The 23,692-nt window shown below is 39.6% G+C and overlaps 2 protein-coding genes and 1 non-coding gene across 11 annotated transcripts in view; 1 reads left to right on the top strand and 2 right to left on the bottom strand.

The window, feature by feature from the left end:
- Positions 1-23,692, top strand: part of BABAM2 (BRISC and BRCA1 A complex member 2) — a 474,973-nt gene that overhangs the window by 17,561 nt on the left and 433,720 nt on the right. For 7 of the 8 annotated variants that reach the window (XM_044926125.2, XM_044926130.2, XM_044926119.2 and 4 more), the window contains exon 2: positions 20,497-20,613. The exons of the other annotated variant lie outside the window; for it this stretch is intronic. The gene's annotated coding sequence lies outside the window, so the exon portion shown is untranslated. The remainder of the gene's footprint in view (positions 1-20,496; positions 20,614-23,692) is intronic. 8 annotated transcript variants of the gene reach the window in all.
- Positions 1-23,692, bottom strand: part of RBKS (ribokinase) — a 95,725-nt gene that overhangs the window by 61,856 nt on the left and 10,177 nt on the right. For both annotated transcript variants that reach the window (XM_025262340.3, XM_025262341.3), the window contains exon 2: positions 3,221-3,353. In XM_025262340.3, coding sequence (XP_025118125.3) covers positions 3,221-3,353 — 133 coding nt within the window. The remainder of the gene's footprint in view (positions 1-3,220; positions 3,354-23,692) is intronic.
- On the bottom strand, positions 21,506-21,612 carry LOC112578294. The gene has a single exon (XR_003102588.1). It is a non-coding gene; the product is annotated as a U6 spliceosomal RNA (small nuclear RNA).

The raw sequence follows: 23,692 nt of genomic DNA, 5'->3' as shown, positions 1-23,692 counted from the left end.
TTCTAACGTTTGGCTTCAGTGAAATGGAGGAGGAGGAAATACTTAATTTGGGTGAGGTCCGATGCAATGTGTCCTAACAGGCTCTTTGCCCTGCCAAGTAGACCTTCATTTTCTATATCTGCCTGAATTTTTAATGTTAAAACATCACCTCCAATTATGCTTGGACCATGACCTTGGCTCATGACTCAGTTAAGTACTGACTGCACAGCTCTTAACTTCTGGAAGTGTTTCATTACACATGCATCACTGTACACATGTTGATGGACTCTTGTTTAGCAGCCCTCATCACAGCTGACAGACATTTCTCCTGAGTTCAGTGCAAGATGTTGTACCTGTATCATCAAACAGTGTTCCTTCATCAGAGCTCGAATCTGAGCTTACTGCAAGGCAGTAGTAGATAGGTTAATGTTGCTAAGAAAGCCATAGAACATTTTCTACCTGTTTTTCTTTTGCTTCATCTGTTCATTTTTATCTTGAGTAATTTAATGATTTTGGTTTTCTACTTGGAATTTGTTATCTTTAAGAAATGGAGAAGGCAATGGCAACCCACTCCAGTACTCTTGCCTGGAAAATCCCATGGACGGAGGAGCCTGGTAGGCTGCAGTCCATTGGGTCGTGAAGAGTTGGACACGACTGAGCGACTTCACTTTCACTTTTCACTTTCATGCATTGGAGAAGGAAATGGCAACCCACTCCAGTGTTCTTGCCTTGAGAATCCCAGGGACGGGGGAGCCTGGTGGGCTGCCGTCTCTGGGGTCGCACAGAGTTGGACACGACTGAAGTGACGCAGCAGCAGCAGCAGCAGCATAAGGCAGTTAGGTTAATTTGCTCGATAAAAATATACCTCACAATTGAATGAAATATTATGATTAATGGTTAACAATAACTCTAATTACAAAGATATTTTATTTTTAAGAAGCCTAAGAATATGATGCACTTTGTTTAAGCTTAAATAAATCTATATCTAAAGGTGCCTCAGGGTATCTAAGCAAAGTAAACTTGTACAGGTTTTAGATGAGGCCATGTTTCCATGTCCTTTCAGTACAGATAATCAGGGTAAATTTTCACTGTGGGGCTAAACCACAGACGACTAGATCAGGCACTGTAGACATAAAGAACTTTCAGAATTGTACAGGTGCTCACATAGCCATCACACACATACCAGAATAAAACAAACAGCACAGCTGTTTAATCAACCTCCTTACTGGAGCACTTCCCAAAATACAGCCCTCTGTCTTCTATTCTGCTCACCTCCACTCCTATGGTTTCATGATTCATTTCCCAAGTTCAATTCCACAATTCAAATATTTCTATTTTGCATTTCTCTTTGCCTCAATGTTCAACAGACCTAAAATAAAACCAACCTCAAAATCATTGAGTTGGGTGACATTGCAGGGGACATCCATTTTTGACTTTAATGGGCTACAGGAATGGCTTTTATAAAGCTTCCAACAGGGGGTTCTCTAACTCTCCTTTCACATCTCCAACTCTAGGGGACTCCCCTCTGCCCAGGGCACCCATTTTTGGTACCTTGCTTCCAATACCAGTACTAATTCTCTGTCCAGGTTTCCCAGCCAGGAAATGATACCATCTTCTTTTCACTTCCCAAGCCCTGCTTAAAGCCTGCACCATCTGATTGTTCACCAAACCCCCATTTCTAATCAGGTATAGGATGGGTCAGGCCTAATACTTTTAATCAGCTCCTTCTCCCAGTCCCATAATTCTTAGCACATAATAGGTCATCAATAATTAATTGCTAATTGATATTTTAAAAATATTAAGAGCTCAACCTTAGCAAGTGAAGGTTTCTTAATTTGAATTTTGTGCTTCATGTGATGTTTTTGACCAAATAGCCAGGTGAGAATTATATCATCAATTAGAATAAAGATACAGTTCCTTAGCAGATGAAGTGATAATTGTAGAGTTTATACATCATTTAAAGACTCCTGTGGAGAGAAAAGTGCTGTATATAATGGGAAATGACATTTCAGAGAAATTTTGGTAAAATCTACCCAGCTCACAGGAGAGAGATTATTCTTTTAAATTTCTCATGTTTTTCTTATCTTCTACTGTGCAGACCCTAGCTAGCTTTCCTAAAGCAAATAAATGATTTTCCCCATTATACCAATAACAAATACAAATAACGGGAATTTTTCCTGTTATACCAATAAAATTTCATTAAAGATGCAAAAATTGAAACTTTGGCAGCCAATTTTGTTTTATTTTCAAATAATTTCAGTATAATGGATAGAAACAAGATTTCCATACTTTACATGTCTTTTCTTAACATACCTGAAAACAGAACTAAAGATCAGTTATGTGCAGTTCATTAAGGCCCAGATTCCTTTCTGATCTGAGATATAGCATTAGAAGGAAACAGCTTAGAGGTGAGGCAACCACCAGTTATTAGACCAAGTTTCCAAAAGCCATGCTGCTGGAGTGAAACTTGCTAAAAACAAGATGATTCATGCTGTTGTTTAGAAGCTGGACCACAGGAACCTGTCAGAGTAGACTAATTCCCCTCACTTCTCACACTCCAGTTATAAAACCTGTTAAATTCAGGGAATGCAGCATTAAGTTATTTGAGGACTGCTACTTCCCAGAGGATTCAGTGAGGTAGAAATTAATACAAAGGACAAGGAAGATTACTCTCTCCTATTTAAATCTTTAAAAACAATGAGCCTCTCAAAGGCTCACACAGATACTTAAACATGCATGTACATGTACTTGTTTATAGCGGCACTGTTCACAATAGCCAAAAGGTGGGAACAGCCCATCAACAGATACATGGATAACTGGTATATACAATGGAATATTATTCAGCCACAAAAGGAATAAAAGTACTGATACATGCTATAAGGTAGATGAACCTTGAAAACATTATGCTCAGTAAAAGAAGCCAGACACAAAATGTCACATATCATATGATTCCATTTATAGGAAATATCCAGAATAGATAAATCCATAGAGACAGAAGGCAGATTGGTGGTTGCCAGGGGCTGAGAGGAGGGGGAATGGGGAGAAACTGCTTAATGGGTAAGGAGTTTTACTTTGAAATGATGGAAATGTTCTGGAACTAGATAGATATGGTGGTTGTATAACACTGTGAATATACTAAATGCCACTGAATTGCTCATTTTAAATAGTTTATAAAAAAACGAGCTCATGTCTTAACCAGGTTCTTGCCTCTAGAACCCTCTTCACTGTACTTTGTTCTTACCTTGCACACCATGGATGTCTTTGCTCCAAGCCTAGCAGCTTGGACGCACTGGTTGGCACCTTTCCCTCCAAAGCCAATAAAAAACTTATGTCCATGGATGGTTTCTCCAGTTTTTGGCAGACGAGAAGTAAGGCTATAATTTAAAAGAAAAAGAGGGGGGAAAAGCACATTGGAAACTGCAGTCAATTTGAGTTTTTCAGAAGACAGAGGCAAGTTTATCTGATGGAGCCCTGGTCTTAGCAGCCAGAACTGCAAGCAGGAGCAAGAAGGATTCTCTTTTCCTTAAAGATAATATTCAGTAGTTTGTATCACTATCAAGAAGTCATCTGTTTGACAAAATTCCTCACTCTCACACCACTGTAGCTCTACTTCACAGCACAACTCTTAGCGTCTGTACTGCATCAGGGTTGTTCATGGGTGCCTCTGTTTTCCTTCTCGTGGAACTCTAAGAGGGAAGTAACTTCATATTCTCCCTTCCCAAGGCCCAGCACAGAACTTTATTCACAGTGGGACTTGAAAAATGGGACCAAGTTAATGTGTTCTGTACAGGTCTATCTAGTCACTTATGAGAAGGAGGAAGTGTGCTATAATTCTGGTAACCATGTTTAAGGCCTAAGGAGAAGAAGGAAGTTGCAAATCCAGGCATGAAACAGTCTTATTTGTTTCCTTGGGGGTGGGGTGGAAGTAGGGTATTTAGATGGCAGGATTAGGTTTTAGTCCTAGTCCACCTTGTATACCATCCATTTCATGCACTGACTCAAAAAGAGCATTAATCAAAAAAAAAAAAAAGGATTCTAAAGATCTTAGTTTACAATTTTTACTATAGAAAATTCCAAACATAAAACTATAGAAAATGTTATAGTGACTTCCCCCAGCCCCATGTACCTATCACCCAGATTTGATTATTGTCAACTCAAAGCCAATCTTTTTTCAGTTTGTACCTTCACTGACGTCTCCAAGTGCTAAGGAATTTTACTGACATGTTACTGCCTAGTGAGGATAGTATTAAGTGAGGCAGAAAGAGTAAAAGACTTTCTCTAGGATAACATTAAAGATGTAAGATGTGAGGAAACAGTATCTTTGAAGAATAGACGACTTTAAAAGGAGAAAGAGTTCTGGGTATAGGGACAAATGGAGAAGATGGACTCCAGCAGCATGAGGACTGCTCAACTGGCCACAAAGAAGTGGGCCAAGGGCTGTGCGTGTGTGTGTGCTAGGTCGCTTTAGTCATGTCCAACTCTTTGCGACGCTATGGACCGTAGCCCAACAGGCTCCTCTGTCCGTGGGGTTCTCCAGGGAAGAATATTGGAGTGGGTTGCCATGCTCTCTTCCAGGGGATCTTTATACCCCAGGGATTGAACCTGGGTCTCATATATTAGCAGGTGGATCCTTTACCACGAGGGCCTGGAGCCAGTGGAGAGATAGCAGGCATTAACTAGCTTTAGACAAGAAAGAAAGGCCAAGAGATAAGTCCACAATAAGTCAACTGAGAACCTACTCTGCTTTAGCAGGTTAGAAATTTATATTCATTTCCCACATAGGCTGCAATCTAACAGAAGACAGTATCTTACTGTATTAGAGTAACAGAACAGTGCCAATTCCTACAGGTCCCTAACAGCCTATTTGCAATGACTGATGCCAGGAACACATGATCATGTCAATAAAAACCAAGTTTGACCTGTGAACCTCCCTTATGAAGTTATAAAAGTCTCAATAAATTGGGCTAAAACATTGCTCGGTTCCCTAGCAATGCCCTGTCAAATATGGTTATTTGAGATTCAAAAGAGATTCATCAATAATTTGAAAACATCCCACTCTACTCCTCCCCTTTTCAATTCTATTTTTATCTTGGATTCTAAATGCATTTATAGTACCGATGGAAAAAATATACATCTACAAGGTTCACTTCTGAAAAAGGTACTCAATCAAGAGAAAAATGCTCTTAATGTAATGTTATTATCCTGTCATTTAATTTAGCAATGACAAGTGATGATGAGAGTTTGATTTGCATCAGAAATCTTAAGCACTTTAGGATTCTGTTATGAACAGGCAATGATGAGTAATCTGTGTGATTGAGTAACTGTGTGAATTCTTGGCTTATTGATGCTGCTACAAACAACATTCATAACAACCTTAAGAAGAAAAAAGTATCCAATGTGGCTAAAAACAGGCCGAAATAACTTAATTAGTAAGACTGTCACTAAATAAACTTATGACTTCCACTATATTTATACTTAGATCTGGGTCACAATTCACTGGTTTGAATTAAGTGTATTTTTTATTATCAACTGTGGGAAATCATGAAAAACATATCACCAGATTATTATTGGGATGTACGTGTTTGTGGGGGAGGAGTGAAGTCAAGGGTACAGCATGTATGTGTTTGACGTGGGAGCAGATGGCTGAGATTTAAACTCATTTCTAAACAACTTATATTAACACAAGCACTGTACTGATTTAGCCATCACTTAAATTTCTCACTCCTTTGGAATGCTCCTATTTTCTTTCCTGTCTGCATCTCTGTTCTACTCTTATCTCTTCCTCCCCTCAGTTGTCGCCTTTTCCAGTACGAGGACAGGGACCAATGTCTGTACCATCTTATCCCCATTTGCTGACTGGATGAACCTTTGTAAGAGTCTCCTCTTGTCTCTGAAGAGCAGCAGAACATGCCACCCCAAAATATGACTGTAGGAGTTGAGGACATGCCACTGCAAAATGTGCTGCTTTGGTATATTATCTGGAGTTGTGGGTACTTGAAAACCAGCAGATGCAGGGACAGGTTTGCTCTGAACTCCCTTATAGGAACTCAGCTGTCATCAATCCCCTTCCTGGAGTTTGATCAACCAGATGGGATGACTCTTGTCACAGGAAAGGAGAAGAGAAGTCAATACCATGCCTAGACAGCCTTTCTTGCAGACTATCACACCTCTCATCTATTTTTCTAAGGGCCATCAGTTCAGTTCAGTTCAGTTCAGTCGTTCAGTCATGTCCGACTCTGCGACCCCATGAACCGCAGCACGCCAGGCCTCCCTGTCCATCACCAACCCCAGGAGTCCACCCAAACCCATGTCTATTGAGTTGGTGATACCATCCAACCATTTCATCCTCTATCGTCTCCTTCTCCTCCTGCCCTCAATCTTTACCAGCATCAGGGTCTTTTCAAATGAGTCAGCTCTTTGCATCAAGTGGCCAGAGTACTGGAGTTTCAGCTTCAACATCAGTCCTTCCAATGAACACCCAGGACTGCCATCAATCTGTTCTAAAAATCATTTACTCTCCCCTAAGGGTTCTACCAGGCTTCCCAGGTGGCTCAGTGGTAAAGAATACACCTGTCAATGTAGGAGACATGGGTTTGATCTCTGGTCCATGAAGATCCCCTGGAGGAGGAAATGGCAACCCATTCCAGTATTCTTGCCTGGAAAATTCCATGGACAGAGGAGCCTGGTGTCCTACAGTCCATGGGGTTGCAAAAGAGTCAGACATGATGTAGACTAAAAACAATGAAGAGACCTACCACTCCCCTCTCCCTTCCCTATTAAGATGTTATTTAATCCCAAATTCTTGTGGATTCATTTCTTCCCCTGGATATCTCCCATGTATATCTGAGGGATACATGTTACTAAATTTCTGTTTTCCTCTTGCTAATCTGTCTTTCATTACAGGGGTCTCAGTCAAGAACTGAGAAAGGTAGAGGGAAGGTGGTTATTTCCTCCCCTACATCTCTTTTCCATGTCTCCCTTGTAGGGCATCCTTTGTTTCTTATTTGAAGATGTGGAGGTGTTGATAAATGGGGAAGAGGAGGCTGGGATGACTGTTCAATTGTCTGGCAATTACAATTCCATGTTTTACAAGACCTTGTCCACTGCATTCCCAATATCAGCAGCATTCCTTTTCTATTAATATAAGCAAGAACTGTAACTATCGTTCTTACGTTCAGACATTAAGTCAACAAATGTTAAATCAGTGTTTTCCAATGAACTTCTTACAGGGGCAAAATCAGCTTGCTGACAATAAGACAAAATCTAACCATGATGCAAGTAACAGAGGCGTGAAAAAACATGTTACAGAATAAGATTAGTATAACCTGATTCATGTTTCTTAAAAGGAAAAAGATACTATGTATATATCCTCTTATGATATGCAAGTGTATAGAAAATGAAATGTTAATGACAGATATCCATGAGAAAGATGGGAGTGGGGAAAGTACATGGAAATGTATGTACCAAGCATATCTTTGTGTTTTATGGGAAGCCGCTTGTAACTATTTTAGATTTATCTGGCCTCCCTGCATCCCAGCACCAGTTGGCTTCTTGCAGGTGCAACCTAACAGAGCCTTGCCTTGGGTGACCCTCTCACCATTTCAGGGTTTCTGTTTCTGTTCTGGCTGTCCTGCAGGACAGAGAAATCTGTTAAAATACATCAAGTATCTTGGTATAGACACTTCTGCTTCTTGGCTTCACTTTCTCTGGATCTTGCTTCCTGGATTATAGTCCAGCATAGAGGATGTGCACTCAAGCCTTTGTCTTATGGATCTGCTTTCTGCTGAACCCAGAGTAAGGCAGTTTATTGCTGATTTATTATTTTTTAAAAGTGAATGAGTTAAAGAGTGGAAAGTGGACTGGAGAGCAACTAGAAAATTAGTTATAAATGGGCAGAAGAATTTCTGAATTAAAGATCCTAATTTACTTTGAATTAGGTTTTTCTATCTTTTTCTTTTCTTTATTAAAGCCATGAAGTTAAGGTCAGGTTCATGAAAGAACCTGCACAAAGTACTGTCCTCTGTATGAAAGCATCACCATGATTCTTCCCAATTCAAACATGAGCTCTCAGTAGGGTGTCAAAGACTGTACTCAAATAAATACTCAGAGGAAAAAAAAAAGGAAGTAGTACTGGTAGAAATATGGGCATCCCAGGTTGCTCAGTGGTAAATAATCTGCCTGCCAATGTAGGAGACTGGGGTTCAATTCCTGGATGGGGAATATTCTCTGGAGGAGGAAATGGCAACCCACTCCAGTATTCTTGCCTAGAGAATCCATGGGCAGAGCAGCCTGGCAGGCTACAGTCTGCAGAGTCAGAGTTGGACACGACTGAGCATACACTGGTAGAAATACACTGTTGCTACCATTTTAATTTTTAAATAGTATAAATTTCTGAATGAAGGAGAAAACCAGATATAAGAAATATATTTGAATTTAAAACAAATCTGTAGCTTTAAAATGTCATGATATTTCAAATTTGGACAGAAGGAAGAACCAATAAATGTTTAGAGGTGGCCCCCCAGTCTCCTGGGCCATGAGAGGCCATGCAGTTAGAGCTTAGTTGTACAAGGCAGGAGGCCTGAGCCACTCACAGACTGCATTACCTTTGACAGCTTTTCCCTCTTTGAACCAGATTCTTCTCTTGCAAAACAGGTTTAATAATACTTGTCAACTCCTTAAATGCCTGGGTTTTGTACTCTGAGTTATTTCACTGACAGGTATTATCAGAACAACTTATCAATTGCTTTTAACTTCTTGACAATGACGTCCCTGTTAAAGATTCTCACAGATGATTCATATTGAAGGAAGGAATGACCTGGTGAAACACGGATGAGAAGTGTTTTGACCAAAGAGGTCACACTGATACTGACTCCAGCCAAAAGTCAAAGGATGTGCTGCTTTTTGGCTTTTGAATTCCATCCTTTCTTCTTTCAGGCTGCAAGCTTCTGACACATGGTACACCCCTGTAATGGGGGATTGTACCATTCGTTTTTACTCAGTTAACATTCATTATGCTCATTTATTATTCCTACAGCCTGTATTTTTCACCCATATCTATTCTTCTCAGCATTTGTGTATGTCACATTTACAAGCATAAGAGTAATTCCCAAACCAAGCTGGTGACAGCTATTTCTACCCTTGTAAAAAGAACTTAGCCTCAAAACTAAAACTTCATTTTGTGGAGCCTAACCCTACATTTTCAGACATATACTTAAGGTTTATTTAAGGAAATGAAACATGAATTAGGCTTTAAATGCGTCTTAACTGATTTCCATTTCTAACTCTTTTCCTGGCTAAACAAGCCTGTGGCTAAAAAGTCATTTTGTCTGAAGATACAGCTACTCTTGAATCAATATAGATAAACAATATTCTAGTCAGAAGTGGCCAGCCTTTCAGCATGTCATATACCTGACCCTCATTTATTTAAATTTTGCTTATGTGTGAAAAAGCATGCTAGTCATTGGAAGAGCTAGTAAAGCTTGAGCATGTTATGGTCTTCTTCCGTGTTATGGTCTTCCATGGCATTTCATTCACTACTGTGCTCAAGTGTTACCTCCTCGGAGGGGCCTTCCCAGACCACCTTACAGGTGAGATACCTGTACCTAACTGAATTTTTGTGAAGTATTCATTCATTCATTCTGATAAGAAGCACTAAGTTTTTGAACCAGATCCAGGCTTTTAATTACTCATAATTGTGTTAGTTCTCTGTGTACCAATGCCCCATGGGGTGAGGTGATGAGAGAAACCTTTAAATAATGAATTTTGGGAGCTGATGCAGGACAACCACCACAGCTGCTGCTCCTCCTGCCCTCTAGAGTGGGATGGGCAGAGAGCAAGGGTGGGAGGGAGGGATGGCGAAGAACATGACCTACTGACCTTTGCTCTGCACTGTGAACCAATCCTCTTAGGCGAAAGGAGGGGGAGGTCTCTAGCTTTATAACCCCAAGAATGTAAATAAATGTATCCAAGGAAAAGTCTAAATCTCTCCAGAGGTCTCTGACTTTTAGGCTTTGTTTGGCATTCAAAAACATTCTTTAATCCAAGTGCCAACAGACTTTCTCAGAAAGTCCTGATCGCACAGCAACGTGAAAACATTTATGGAGAACTGCTTCCCAACAATTTTCTTCATAGCAACACCACTGCCCAACATTACAGCACTCATTTCTGTCCTCTTGCCCTAGTTTATTCAGGATTAATTGTACTCTATTTCTTCTTCACTATACTTCCCGGGTGGCTCAGTGGTAAAGAATCCGCATGCCAATGCAGGAGACACAGAAGACCTGAGTTCAGTCCCTGTGTTGGGAAGACCCGCTAGAGAAGGAAATGGCAACCCACTCCAGTATTCTTACCTGGAGAATTCCATGGACAGAGGAGCCTGGTGGGCTACAGTCCATGGAGTCACAAAGAATCAGACAAGATTGAGGGAGTAACAGTGATGTGTTATTGACTCTCTTTTTCTATTTTTAAAAGTGACTGATCTACGATTTACAATATGCACTTTAACTTGGTTTATTTCCCAATGTTACTACTTTACTTATAAATGTAATTTACAGTAGTATTCTTCCATTTTCCCTTCTTAACCTTTGTGCTATTCTTGGCATACATTTTACTTCGACATGATATAAACCTTACAATATTGTGTTATTTTTATTTAAGTTGTCAGCTGCCTTTTAAAGAAATGAAGAAATGAAGAAAATAACTCTTTGCATTTACCCAAAGATTTACCACTCCTGGGGCTTTTCATGCCTTTGAGTGCATCTGAATTTCCGTCCAGTATTATTTTAGTTTCCCCTGAAGAACTTCCTTCAGTATTTACTGTAGTGCAGGTTTCTACTAAGAAATTCTCTTGGCTATTGTTTTTGTCTTTATTTCCCCATCATATTTGAAGGATATAGAATTTTATGTTGACAGTTTATTTTCCCAGTACTTGAAAGATTTCTTTTTTTTTCTGGTTTGTATTGTTTCCCACAAGAAGTCTGCAATCAATTTTTGTTCCCCTTATGTAATGTGTATTTTTCCCTCTGGATACTTTTAGGAGTTTCTGTTTATAATTGGTTTGTAGGAATTTGATTACACAGTGTCCTTTGCTATGGTTTATATTGTTTATTCTTCTTGGGGTTCATTGAAATTCTTAGATCTATGTGTTTATAATTTTTATAACGTGAAAAAAATTCAGTCATTATTTCTTCAAATATTTTTTGTGCCTCTCCCACTATGTTTTTCTTCTTAGATTCCATTTACATATACGATACACTGCTTGTCTCACATCACAGAAGCTTGTGCATTTTGCTCAGTCATTTTTTCCCCTCTATGTTTCAGTTTAGATAATCTCTATTTTGTCTTCGAGCACAGTGATCCTTTCTTCCATAATGTCTACTCTGCTGATAAACCCCTTCAGTGAATTTTTCATTTCAGATATTGCATCTTTCATTTCTTAGACCTCCATTTGCTTCCTTTATACATCTTCCACTTTTCTCCTCACTATATTCATGTTCCTCTTTAAATCACTGAGCATATTTATAAGGGCTCTTTTATAATCCCTTTCTGCTAATTCCATTATCCTTGTTGTTTCTGTGTTGGTTTTGACTTTTATTTCTTGGTTATGCATAACATTTTCGTGATCCTTTGCCATGTCCAGTGACTTTTGCCTGAATGATGAAGATTGCAACTACTGTATCAATGAGTATCTTAATTTTGTTGTATTTTTCCAAAGGGTTGAACTTTGTTTTTCCAGGCAGCTAAGTTGTGAGTCTGTTTGTTCCTTTGAGGATTGTTTTTAAGAGTTGTTACACTGAGTATCAGATCAGATCAGATCAGATCAGTTGCTCAGTCGTGTCCGACTCTTTGCGACCCCATGAATCGCAGCACACCAGGCCTCCCTGTCCATCACCAACTCCCAGAGTTCACCCAGACTCACGTCCATTGAGTCAGTGATGCCATCCAGCCATCTCATCCTCTGTCGTCCCCTTCTCCTCCTGCCCCCAATCCCTCCCAGCATCAGAGTCTTTTCCAATGAGTCAACTCTTCGCATCAGGTGGCCAAAGTACTGGAGTTTCAGCTTTAGCATCATTCCTTCCAAAGAAATCCCAGGGCTAATCTCCTTCAGAATGGACTGGTTGGATCTCCTTGCAGTCCAAGGGACTCCCAAGAGTCTTCTCCAACACCACAGTTCAAAAGCATCAATTCTTCGGCGCTAAGCCTTCTTCACAGTCCAACTCTCGCATCCATACATGACCACAGGAAAAACCATAGCCTTGACTAGACGAACCTTTGTTGGCAAAGTAACGTCTCTGCTTTTGAATATGCTATCTAGGTTGGTCATAACTTTCCTTCCAAGGAGTAAGCATCTTTTAATTTCATGGCTGCAGTCACCATCTGTAGTGATTTTGGAGCCCAGAAAAATAAAGTCTGACACTGTTTCCACTGTTTCCCCATCTATTTCCCATGAAGTGATGGGACCGGATGCCATGATCTTCATTTTCTGAATGTTGAGCTTTAAGCCAACTTTTTCACTCTCCACTTTCACTTTCATCAAGAGGCTTTTTAGTTCCTCTTCACTTTCTGCCATAAGGGTGGTGTCATCCACATATCTGAGGTTATTGATATTTTTCCCAGCAATCTTGATTCCAGCTTGTGTTTCTTCCAGTCCAGCATTTCTCATGATGTACTCTGCATATAAGTTAAATAAGCAGGGTGACAATATACAGCCTTCACGTACTCCTTTTCCTATTTGGAACCAGTGTGTTGTTCCATGTCCAGTTCTAACTGTTGCTTCCTGACCTGCATACAAATTTCTCAAGAGGCAGATCAGGTGGTCTGGTATTCCCATCTCTTTCAGAATTTTCCACAGTTTATTGTGATCCACACAAAGGCTTTGGCAAGAGTAGCCTTTACTTCAGGACAAGTTGACCCCTTTTACTAAATCCAATAAATGGTCCTTATTGGGTCTCTACTGAATGCTCCAGGGGTTCAACAATGTCTCTGGCTGGACAGAACTCAACACCTCCCATTCCTGTATAATCTCTGGGACATGTTCAGTTTGCAGCTCTCCAGTAGGAGCCCAGTTTTGTGGCATTTCTTTTTTTTAAACATTTATTTGGCTGTGCCAGGTTTTAGTTGTGGCACATAGCATCCTTAGTTGGGATGTGTGGGATCTAGTTCTCTGATCAGGGATCAAACCTGTGCTCCCTGCATTGGGAGCACAGTGTCTTAGGCACTGGACCACCAAGGAAGTCCCCAGTTTTGTTGAGTTTCTATGTATGTCCATTGAGCATTTAGTAATAAAATCAAAGGGACTCCTATGCAGATTTCTGGACCTTTCTCTGGTTAATTTCCTCCTTCCCAGTATGTGTTGCCATAAATTCTAGCCACTGTAGTCTTCCTAAATTATAAACTCAGTTTTCTCAGCTCATGAGAAAATGCCACCATGCTTTCCTTGAACTCCTCCTCTTTGTGCCATGGTTGGTAACGTGCTTCCAGGGCTCACCCTATTTGTTTCCTTAGTCTTCTGGATAATACTCCTGTTTGTCCAGTATCAGAAACAGTTGCTTCATAGGTTCTGTCCCATTTTCTAGTGGTTTATAGTGGTAAGATAAGTCTAGTATTAGTTATTCTAATACGGCCAGAAGTAAATATTTTTGAACGAATGGTCTGTACCTTAAAAGGTGCTTAGATAGTTCTTCCAATGTAAACTGACTCCTCTTCCAATAGAGGACCGAGTACAGAAGGCACCAGGAGAGGCACACAGGTCAAAGTATTAAAAACTTTAAAGTACCAGCTAATGTCAACTATTCCTATTCATATATGTGTGTGTGTGTGTGTGTATATATATATATATATATATATATATATATGTATATGTATGTGTATATATATACAGACACATATATATGGCTTGCGCCTGCAAATGCCAGAGACATAAGAGATGCAGGCTTGATCCCTGGGTCGGGAAGATCCCCTGGAGGAGGAGATGGCAACCCACTCCAGTATTATTGCCTGGAGAATCCCTTGGACAGAGGAGCCTGGTGGGCTACAGTCCAGAGTCGCAAAGAGTTGGACACTACTAATGTGACTGAGCACACACACAAACAACATACATACATAGCTCCTTACTCCCAGCTGGGAAAAGTCCTGGAGAAAGAAGAAAAGCTTGGATAGGTAGGTGCAGAATGAGCTAATTTTGGAACTACAAGGTGCAAGAGGAGAGGGCAGGAGAAATACATATATGTGTATATGAGAGATCAGTGAGGGGGGGACTGGACAAGATAGGATAGCAGAAAGGTATGTAGGATGAGGAAAGAACTATTGAGGCCAAAGCATTTATCAAAGTTCCTGATGAAAATGTTTTAATTCTTTGAAGAAGACAAGCAAAGTATGATAGTGACAAAGAACTATAAAACCAATATTTTATTTTCTATTTTGCCAGTTAATTATAGTACATTTTAAATTTCAAAATGACTTCTGTCACCACCATTGTAATTATCTGTAGGCTACTTCTTGCCATCTGCTGGTGTGTATGCTAAGTCACTTCATTCGTGTCTGACTCTTTGTGACCCTGTGGACTGTCGCTCTCCAGGCTCCTCTGTCCATGGGATTCTCCGGGCAAGAATACTGGAGGGGGTTGCCATTTCCTTCTCCAGGGCATCTTAACCCAAGGATTGAACCCATGTCTGCTGGGGCTTCTGCATTGAAGGCAGATTCTTGACCGCTAAGCCACCATTGTTGACCGTCTCCTATGACTCCTGCATTGGCAGGTGGGTTCTTTACCACTAGTGCCACCTGGGAAGTCCAGCTGTTAGGTGGATGAGCCTAAATTATAATTCCGGACTTAGAAATCCACTGCCATGGTCTTTAAACCACTCAATACTACTTTTTTTCACAATCAACTTTCAATTTTTTAAAATGAAAACTTAAAAAAACTACTCTCTTAGCAATATAGTATTATTTCCTATAGTCACCCTGTTACACTACATCCTTACAACTTTTTTATAATGGGCAGTTTGTTCCTTTTGAGCCCAGACCCATTTTACCCACCCCCGAACCCCACCTCTGGCAACCAATAGTCAATTCTTTGTATGTATCTTAGTTTTTAAATTAAAAAAAAATTTTTTTTAAAGATCCCACGTATAAGTGATATCTATTTATATTGTTGCAAATTTTAATTTTTTTCTTATGGCTGAATAATATCCCATTGTATATATGTATAACCACATTTTCTTTAACTGTTCATACATCAGTGGGCCCTTAGGTTGTTAGTTCTATTTTTAATTTTTTGAGGAACCTCCATTCTGTTTTTTCAGAGTGGCTGCACCAATTTACATTCCCACCAACAGTGCACAATGGTTCCCTTTTCTCCAATGCTTATTTCTTGTCTTTTGATAATGGCCACTCTAACAGGTGTGAGATAATACATTGTGCTTTTGATTTGTGCTTTTGATTTTCTTCATGATTAGTGATCATCATTAGTGACTGAGCATCTTTTCATGTACCTGTGGATCATCTACAGGTCTTTGGAAAAATGTCTATTCAGAACTTCTGCCCATTTTTTAGTTGTGTGTTTATATATATATGCTATTGAATTGTGTGAGTTCTTTATATATTTTAGATATTTTTCCTCAATTTTAACTATAACACTGGACATTCAGTAGCTATAACATATATTTAACATTTTTATGAACATAGAAAAGAGCAAGCTCTGTATTCAAAAAGACTTGTAGTTCATTGCATTCCTCTACTCCCTTTGACTGTGGCACCAAGTGATATTACATAGGAGAACAGTGGCCGCCACACAATGTCATAATAGATAATTGTTCATTCGGCTGCAGGATCTTCACTGCGTCATGAGGGATCTTTCCGCTGTGGTGCACACTCTCTAGTTGTGAAACATGGGCTTAGTAGTTGCGGTGAGCGGGCTTAGTTGCTTCATGGCACGTGGAACCCTAGTTCCCTAACTAACTAGGGATCGAACCTGCATCCCCTGCATTGCAGGGCAGATTCTTAACCACTGGACCAGCAGAGAAGTCCCGATAAATGTTCATTCTTAAAATTTAACTTGTATGTTGAATCTCTTTGCATACGCTATTCCCTATGATTGGAAATTTCTTTCCCCTGCTTCTTTTTGGAGCCAGTCTATACGCGTCCTTTAAAATTCAACTCAGTTATTACTCCCTCTGGGAGTCTGAATGTAACTGTGTGGGTTAGCTGCCCTGCCTCTACTCTCTAGCAGTCTATGCTATCTCTCATAGACTGTATCCCATCTGCTTCTATATCACCATGGCCTAAGACTTTGCACATACACACCAAGTGTCCAATAAACAGCCGTTAAAATATATGTACATCGATAGTGCCAGATACCATTTCTTCTTCTTTTAAAAATATATTTATTTATTTGGCTGTGCCAGGTCTTAGTTGTGGCATGCAGGGTCTTTGATCTTAATTGCAGCATGTGGGATCTTTGTTCCCTGACCAGGGATGGAACTGGGCCTCCTGAATTGGCAGCATGGAGTCTTAGCCGCTGGACCACCAGGGAAGTCCTCAGATACCATTCTTTGAGTGCTTGTAAGACAAACAGTGCACTAAGCATCTTACGACTGCTAAGTCACTTAATCCTTACAATAACCCCAAGACAAGGTTATTATTTTCATTTCCATTTCACAGATAAGAAGAATGAGAATTAGATTAAAAAACACACCCAAGTTCACCCAGTAAAAGACAGAAGAGCTAGAATTCAAACCAAGGTTGGTCTGACTCCAAAACCCATATAAGATACTATGTACAAATGTATTTAATGTCCCTTGGAATTATTTACATTTCGTGTTTTTATAATTTCTCACATAATTTTTGGTAGCTGTACTTTTGAAGAACATTGGAATTTTGCAAGCTGAACCAAGATGGTAAGGTGGGAAAACCAAAAATGGTGTTCTTTTCCTTAGAGTTCAGAAGGAATTAAGTTGATGGATCAAAGAAGAAATCCAATGATATTTAGGAAGTAATAAAAACTAAGTTATAACAACAACAAAAAGTTACAAGCATACCTCAGAGATATTTCTGATTCAGATCCCAACCAGCACAATAAAACAAATATTGCAATAAAGTGAGTCAGATGAATTTTTTATTTCCCAGTGCATGTAAGTTACCTTTATATTATATTGTAGTCTATTAACGTGCAATAGCATTACATCTAAAAAAAACAATATACCTACCTTAGTTAAAAATATTTCATTGCTAAAAAATGCTAACTATCATCTGAGCCTTCAGCGAGTCATAATCTTTTAGCTGGTGGAGTGTCCTGTCTCGATGTTGATGGCTGCTGATTGATCAGGGTGAGATAGCTGTGGCAATTTCTTAAACTAGGACAACAATAAAGTTTGCCACATCAATTGACTCTTCCTTTCATGAACGGTCTCTCTTTACAGTGTGCAGTGCTGTCTGATAGAATTTTGCCCTCAGCAGAACTTCTTTCAAAATTTGAGTCAATCCTTTCAAACACTGCTGCTACTTTACCAGCTAAGTTTATGTAATATTCTAACCCCCTTGTTATTGTTTAAACAATCTTCATAGCATCTTTACCAGGAGTAGATTCCATCTCATGAAACCACTTTCTTTGCTCATCCACAAGCAGCAGCTCCTCATCTGTTCAAATTTTGTCATGAGATTGCAGCAATTCAGTCATATTTCAGGCTCCATTTCTAATTCTAGTTCTCTTGCTATTTCTACCACATCTGCAGTTACTTCCTCCATTGAAGATTAAACCCTCAAAGTCATTCGTTAGGGTTGGAATCAACTTCTTCCAAACTCCTGTTAATGTTAATATTTTGACCTCTTTCTATGAATCACAAATGTTCTTAACAGCATCTAGAATGGTGAATCCTTTCCAGAAGATTTTCTATTAACTTTGCCCAAATTTATCAGAGGAGTCACTCTGCCAGGTTTAGCCTCATGGAATGTATTACTTAAATAACAAGATGCAGAAGTTGAGATTACTCCTTGATTCATGGGCTGCAGAATGGATGCTGTGTTAGGCATCTCGAAACATTAATCTCATTGTAAACAACGGTAATCTCAGTGTATATCTTCATCAGAGCTCTTGGGTGACCAGGTACACTGTCAATGAACACTAATATTTTGAAAGGACTTTTTTTTTTTCCCTGAGCAGTAGGTCTCAATAGTGAGCTTAAATAGATGTTGTAAACAGACGTCCTGTCATCCAGGCTTTGTTGTTCCATTTACAGAGCACAGGCAGAGTGGATTTAGCCTAATTCTTAAAACACCTAGGATTTTCACAACGGTACATGAGCACTAGCTTCAACTTTGAGTGGCCAGATGCATTAGCCCCTAATAAGAAAGTCAGCTTGTCCTTTGAAGCCAGGCATTGACTTCTCTCTAGCTATGCAAGTGCTAGATGGTATCTTTTAACATGCAGCTCTTTTGTCTGCACTGACAATCTTCTGCTTAGTGTAGCCACCTTTTTATGATCTTAGCTAGATCTTCTGGATAACCTGCTGCAGCTTCTAATCAGCACTTGCAGCTTCACCTTGCACTTTGATGTTATGGAGATTGCTTCTTTCTTTAAACATCATGAACCAACCTCTCTGCTGGCTTCAAACGTTCCTTCTGCAGCTTTCTCACTTCTCTCAGCCTTCACAGAATTGAAAAGATTAGGGCCTTGCTCTGGATTAGGCTATGGTGTAAGGGAATATTGTAACTGGTTTGATCTTCCATCCAGACCACTAACATTTTCTCCATATCAGCAATAAAACTGTTTTGCTTTCTTACTATTTTATGTGTTCACAAGAGTGAACTTTTAATTTCCTTCAAGAACTCTTCCTTGGCAGTCAAAATTTGGGTAACTCTTTGACACAAGAGGACCATCTTTCAACCTCTCTCTGCTTTAGACATGCCCTCCTCACTCAGCTTAATCATTTCCAGCTTTTGATTGGAGCCTGAAATATGACAGAGAGATGTGCGACCCTTTCACCTGAACACTTGGAGGCCACTATAGGGTTATTAATTGGCCTAATTTAAATATTGTTGGTTGTCTCAGGAAACAGGGAGGCGTGAGGAGAGGGAGAGAGATGGGAGAACGGCCGGTCAGTGGAGCAGTCAGAACACACAAAACATTTATCAAGTTTGAAGGCTTATATGGACGTGATTCAGCAGCTCAAAACAATTACAAGAGTAACATCAAAGATCCCTGATCACAGATCACAGTAACAAATACAATCATAATGAAAAAGTTTGAAATCGTGCAAGAGTTACGAAAATGTGACACAGAGACATGAAGTGTGCAAATGCTGTTGAAAAAATAGCATTGACAGACTTTCTCCACACAAGGTTTATATAAAATTTCTGTTTGTGAAAAACATATCTGTGAAGCACAATAAAATGATGTTATACCTGTACTGAAGAACTGCTTATAATCTTTATGAAGCCTGAAGGACTTTAGAGTTGAGTTTCTTTAAGAGTTTTGGCAGAGTACAGCTGACCCTCGAACAACTAGCTTGAACTGCGTGGGTCCACTTATAGTCAGATTTTTATTCACTAAATACACACTGTTGTGCCTCATGACCTGTGGTTGGTTGAATCCACGGATGTGGAACCATAGATATGGGGGGCTGACTTAACCCCTGCATTATTCAAGAGTCAAGAGTACTTATTTGCAAACAGGTAACTGACAATTTAGATATGTTATTTCTCACTTGAAAAATGAAGATTTCTAATTTAGAAAAAAATTAATATTATTGCTATCACAGTCTATGGATTATATAGCATTTTAAACTAGTGGTGAAAATCCAGATGTAAAATATAATATGTAAAAGGTTCTTAAAAACTGCTGCACAAGTTACTTTCTGCAACATTATGGAAGAATTGCATTAGAAAAAAATTTTGGCCACAGAGGAAAAGCCAGTATCTAAAATGTGATATATTTGGGAAACAAACTAAAAACAAAACAAAACACCTCTAAGTCCCCCAAAATCCAAACCCCAAACAAAACCCCCAAATTTTGTTTAGAAAGCAAATCGACCATATACATACAAAGATCATTTATACCTGCCTGCCTTCTGCAGATATACAAGAAATGCCCCAAGTCAAGCTAGTATTACAAAAATTGTGAAGAAAGTAAAGATAGATGGAGACATTTAAAGTGCTCACATGAAGATTTTAAGAAGATAATCAGTTGTCATAAGAACTTTGCACAATTCAAAGAAATCCTCCCCTGTGACCTTTGTTGTATGACCTTATCCTACAACGAAAGGGTAACTCATCACCATGTAGAGAATACTAACACGTGATTAAAATTATATCCAATGAGGCAGACTTTGACTTAGTAGTATTCTTGCCTGGGAAATCTCATGGACCGAGGAGTTGGCAGGCCACAGTCCACAGGGTCACAAAAGAGGTGGACATGACTGAGCAACTGCATGTAACTATGGAAGAAATACATTGGAATCATCTCAGACCTGTTTGGGGTACTTAGTTCAACTGTCAGCACACATTAATTATGTTATTACATTCCAGGCTCTGTCTTGAGGTTCTGGGGACATCCACACCCTGTTGTCACCGAGCTTACAGTCAAGTGCTAACACTGTAAGCTTACTCTCAAAATGGAGGAAGATCCAGCCACTTAACTATGAGGTAACTATCCTTAGCAGAACTCATGTAATTCAAGAACTGATATCCATTGGGTCACTGTTCTGTGACACAATGTGTCAGGAGTTAACACTCTGTATTATCACAGCTGAGAGACTGTATAACCAGGTATTTGCTGTTATTTAGTTGTTAAGTCGTGTCTGACTCTCTGCGACCCCACGGACTGCAGCACGCCAGGCTCCTCTGTCCATGAGATTTCCCATAACCAGGTATGGTGTCACTTAAAAACTGATGTGCTCATCTGTGCCAAGGATGACTCCCCAGGGTCAGGAATAACCCTACTCCCATTCTCTCAAAGGGTGATTTCTCCAAAAAATTGAGTGTGTTTTGCCACATTCACATGACTTCACAGTTCCTGGTTTTATTGATTAATCACTATTCTCTACCCTGGTGGCATATAAAAATCTATGGTGGTAGGATGGGAGGGAGAAGGGAGGCTCAAGAGGGAGGGGAAATATATATAATTATGGCTGATTCACGTTATTGTATAGCAGAAACCAACACAACATTGTAAAGCAATTATCTTCCAATTAAAAAATAAAAACATATTTTTTCTCTCTGCAAAAAAAAAGAAGTAAGATAACTGGGCTTCCCTAGTAGCTCAGACAGTAAAGCATCCACCTGCAATGCAGGAGACCTAGGTTCGATCCCTGGGTCTGGAAGATCCCCTGGAGAAGGAAATGGCAACCCACTCAAGTATTCTTCCCTGGAGAATCCCCATGGAAGCTGGTGGGCTACAATCCATGGGGTCACAAAGATAATTGTAAAGGTGAATAGTTATTAAATACTTCTCTATCTTTATTGATCACCTTAAAAAAAATCTATGGGAGCAATTTTTTTTTTTTAGAGAAATCTCTGCTTTTATTGGCCAGCAGGTAAAAATATGGAACGCTTCACGATTTTGCGTGTCATCCTTGCGCAGGGGCCATGCTAATCTTCTCTGTATCGTTCCAATTTTAGTATATGTGCTGCCAAAGCGAGCACTATGGGAGCAATTTATTTAAAAAAAATTTTGATGACTGGGCCCTATCCCTGGAAGTCTAGTTTAATTGATTCTAAGGGCAGCCAGTGTTGAGACCTTTTTCTTCTTCATTTCCACAGTGTCTTATGCTAGCTGGAGTCAATTTTCTAGCTCTACTTTCACTTTTACTCTGTTAGTTCTTTGCTAGAGAAAGAACTCTCTTTCATATTAGACTCCTCACAATTTTTTTTTTTTCCCTCTGAACACTCTCATTTAAAATCTCAAAGGGAAGGCAACAGAATAATGGACAAAAGACACATGGACGGCCAATTCTCAAAAGAAGAAGTACAAACGAACAAACATCTGAGAAGACACTCAATCTCACTAGTAGTAGAACAAGAGAACATTTATCACCTTTCAAACCAGCAGTGTGTTGGTTAGTTTTCTAGGAAATAGGTGTTTCTCACATTGCTGGTGGGAGTGTATTTCAGAACACTTTTTATGAAAGCAAATTGGCAATATATTACAAAAATGTTATTTCCCTTGATCTAGAGATTCTACATCTAGGAATTTTCCTAAGGGAAAGGAAACAAGTCCAAAAGATGAGAGTTCAAAGAAGTTTATCAAAGCAAATAGATCAACTTACAGATAAAAATTTAGGACATTGTATCTTCAAGTACTACAGTGGTGAAACCATGCTGTTGCTGAGTGTGGGGCTAGTGGAGAAGGTGTGAGGTTTACTGAGCTCCTCTTCTGCACAGACATCCCCTCCCCCACCAAGCATATACTTGTAACATGTATGCATGCACAAGGGAGATACATAATTGCATAAGAGAACATAAAAGAGGGATTACTAGGCAGGACCTGCCTCTTGAGAAAACTGTGTGCAGGTCAGGAAGCACCAGTTAGAACTGGACATGGAACAACAGACTGGTTCCAAATAGGAAAAGGAGTACTTCAAGGCTGTATATTGTCACCCTGCTTATTTAACTTATATGCAGAGTACATCATGAGAAACGCTGGGCTGGATGAAGCACAAGCTGGAATCAAGATTGCCGGGAGAAATATCAATAACCTCAGATATGCAGATGACACCACCCTTATGGCAGAAAGTGAAGAAGAACTAAAGAGCCTCTTGATGAAAGTGAAAGAGGAGAGTGAAAAAGTTGGCTTAAAGCTCAACATTCAGAAAACTAAGATCATGGCATCTGGTCCCATCACTTCATGGCAAATAGATGGGGAAACAGTGGCTGACTTTATTTTTGGGGGGCTCCAAAATCACTGGAAGTGGTGATTGCAGCCATGAAATTAAAAGACACTTACTCCTTGAAAGGAAAGTTATGACCAACCTAGACAGCATATGAAAAAGTAGAGACATTACTGTGTCAACAAAGGTCCATCTAGTCAAGATGATGGTTTTTCCAGTGGTCATGTATGGATGTGAGAGTTGGACTATAAAGAAAGCTTCTGAGTGCCGAAGAATTGATGCTTTTGAACTGTGGTGTTGGGGAAGACTCTTGAGAGTCCCTTGGACTGCAAGGAGATCCAGCTAGTCCATCCTAAAGGAGATCAATCCTGGGTGTTCATTGGAAGGACTGACATTGAAGCTGAAACTCCAATACTTTGGCCACCTGATGCGAAGAGCTGACTCATTTGAAAAGACCCTGATGCTGGGAAAGATTGAGGGCAGGAGGAGAAGGAGATGACAGAGGATGAGATGGTTGGATGGCATCACCAACTCAATGGACATGAGTTTGAGTAGGTTCTGGGAGTTGGTGATGGACAGAGAGGCCTGGTGTGCTGCAACTCATGGGGTCACAAAGAGTCAGACATGACTGAATGACTGAACTGAACTGAAATGAACTAGGCAGGAGCTAAAAATAAGAGATAAAAGAAAAAAATCTTACCCAGATTTTATAAACTGGAAAAAAAAAAGGAAGCTTAAACAGGTAAGATGAAAAGTGGGCAGTTTAAAAAGAAATGCAAGATAGAGGAAAAGTACAATTGCTATAGAAAATAATATGGTTCCTCAAAAAATTAAACAGAATTACCATATGATCCAGCACTTCTAGGTACGTACCCCAAAGAACTGAAAACAAAGGA

Source organism: Bubalus bubalis, chromosome 12, assembly GCF_019923935.1.
Source record: "Bubalus bubalis isolate 160015118507 breed Murrah chromosome 12, NDDB_SH_1, whole genome shotgun sequence".
Classification (NCBI taxonomy): domain Eukaryota; kingdom Metazoa; phylum Chordata; class Mammalia; order Artiodactyla; family Bovidae; genus Bubalus; species Bubalus bubalis.
The sequence above is the reverse complement of the archived record's forward strand: the minus strand, read 5'-3'. Positions and strand labels throughout refer to the sequence as shown.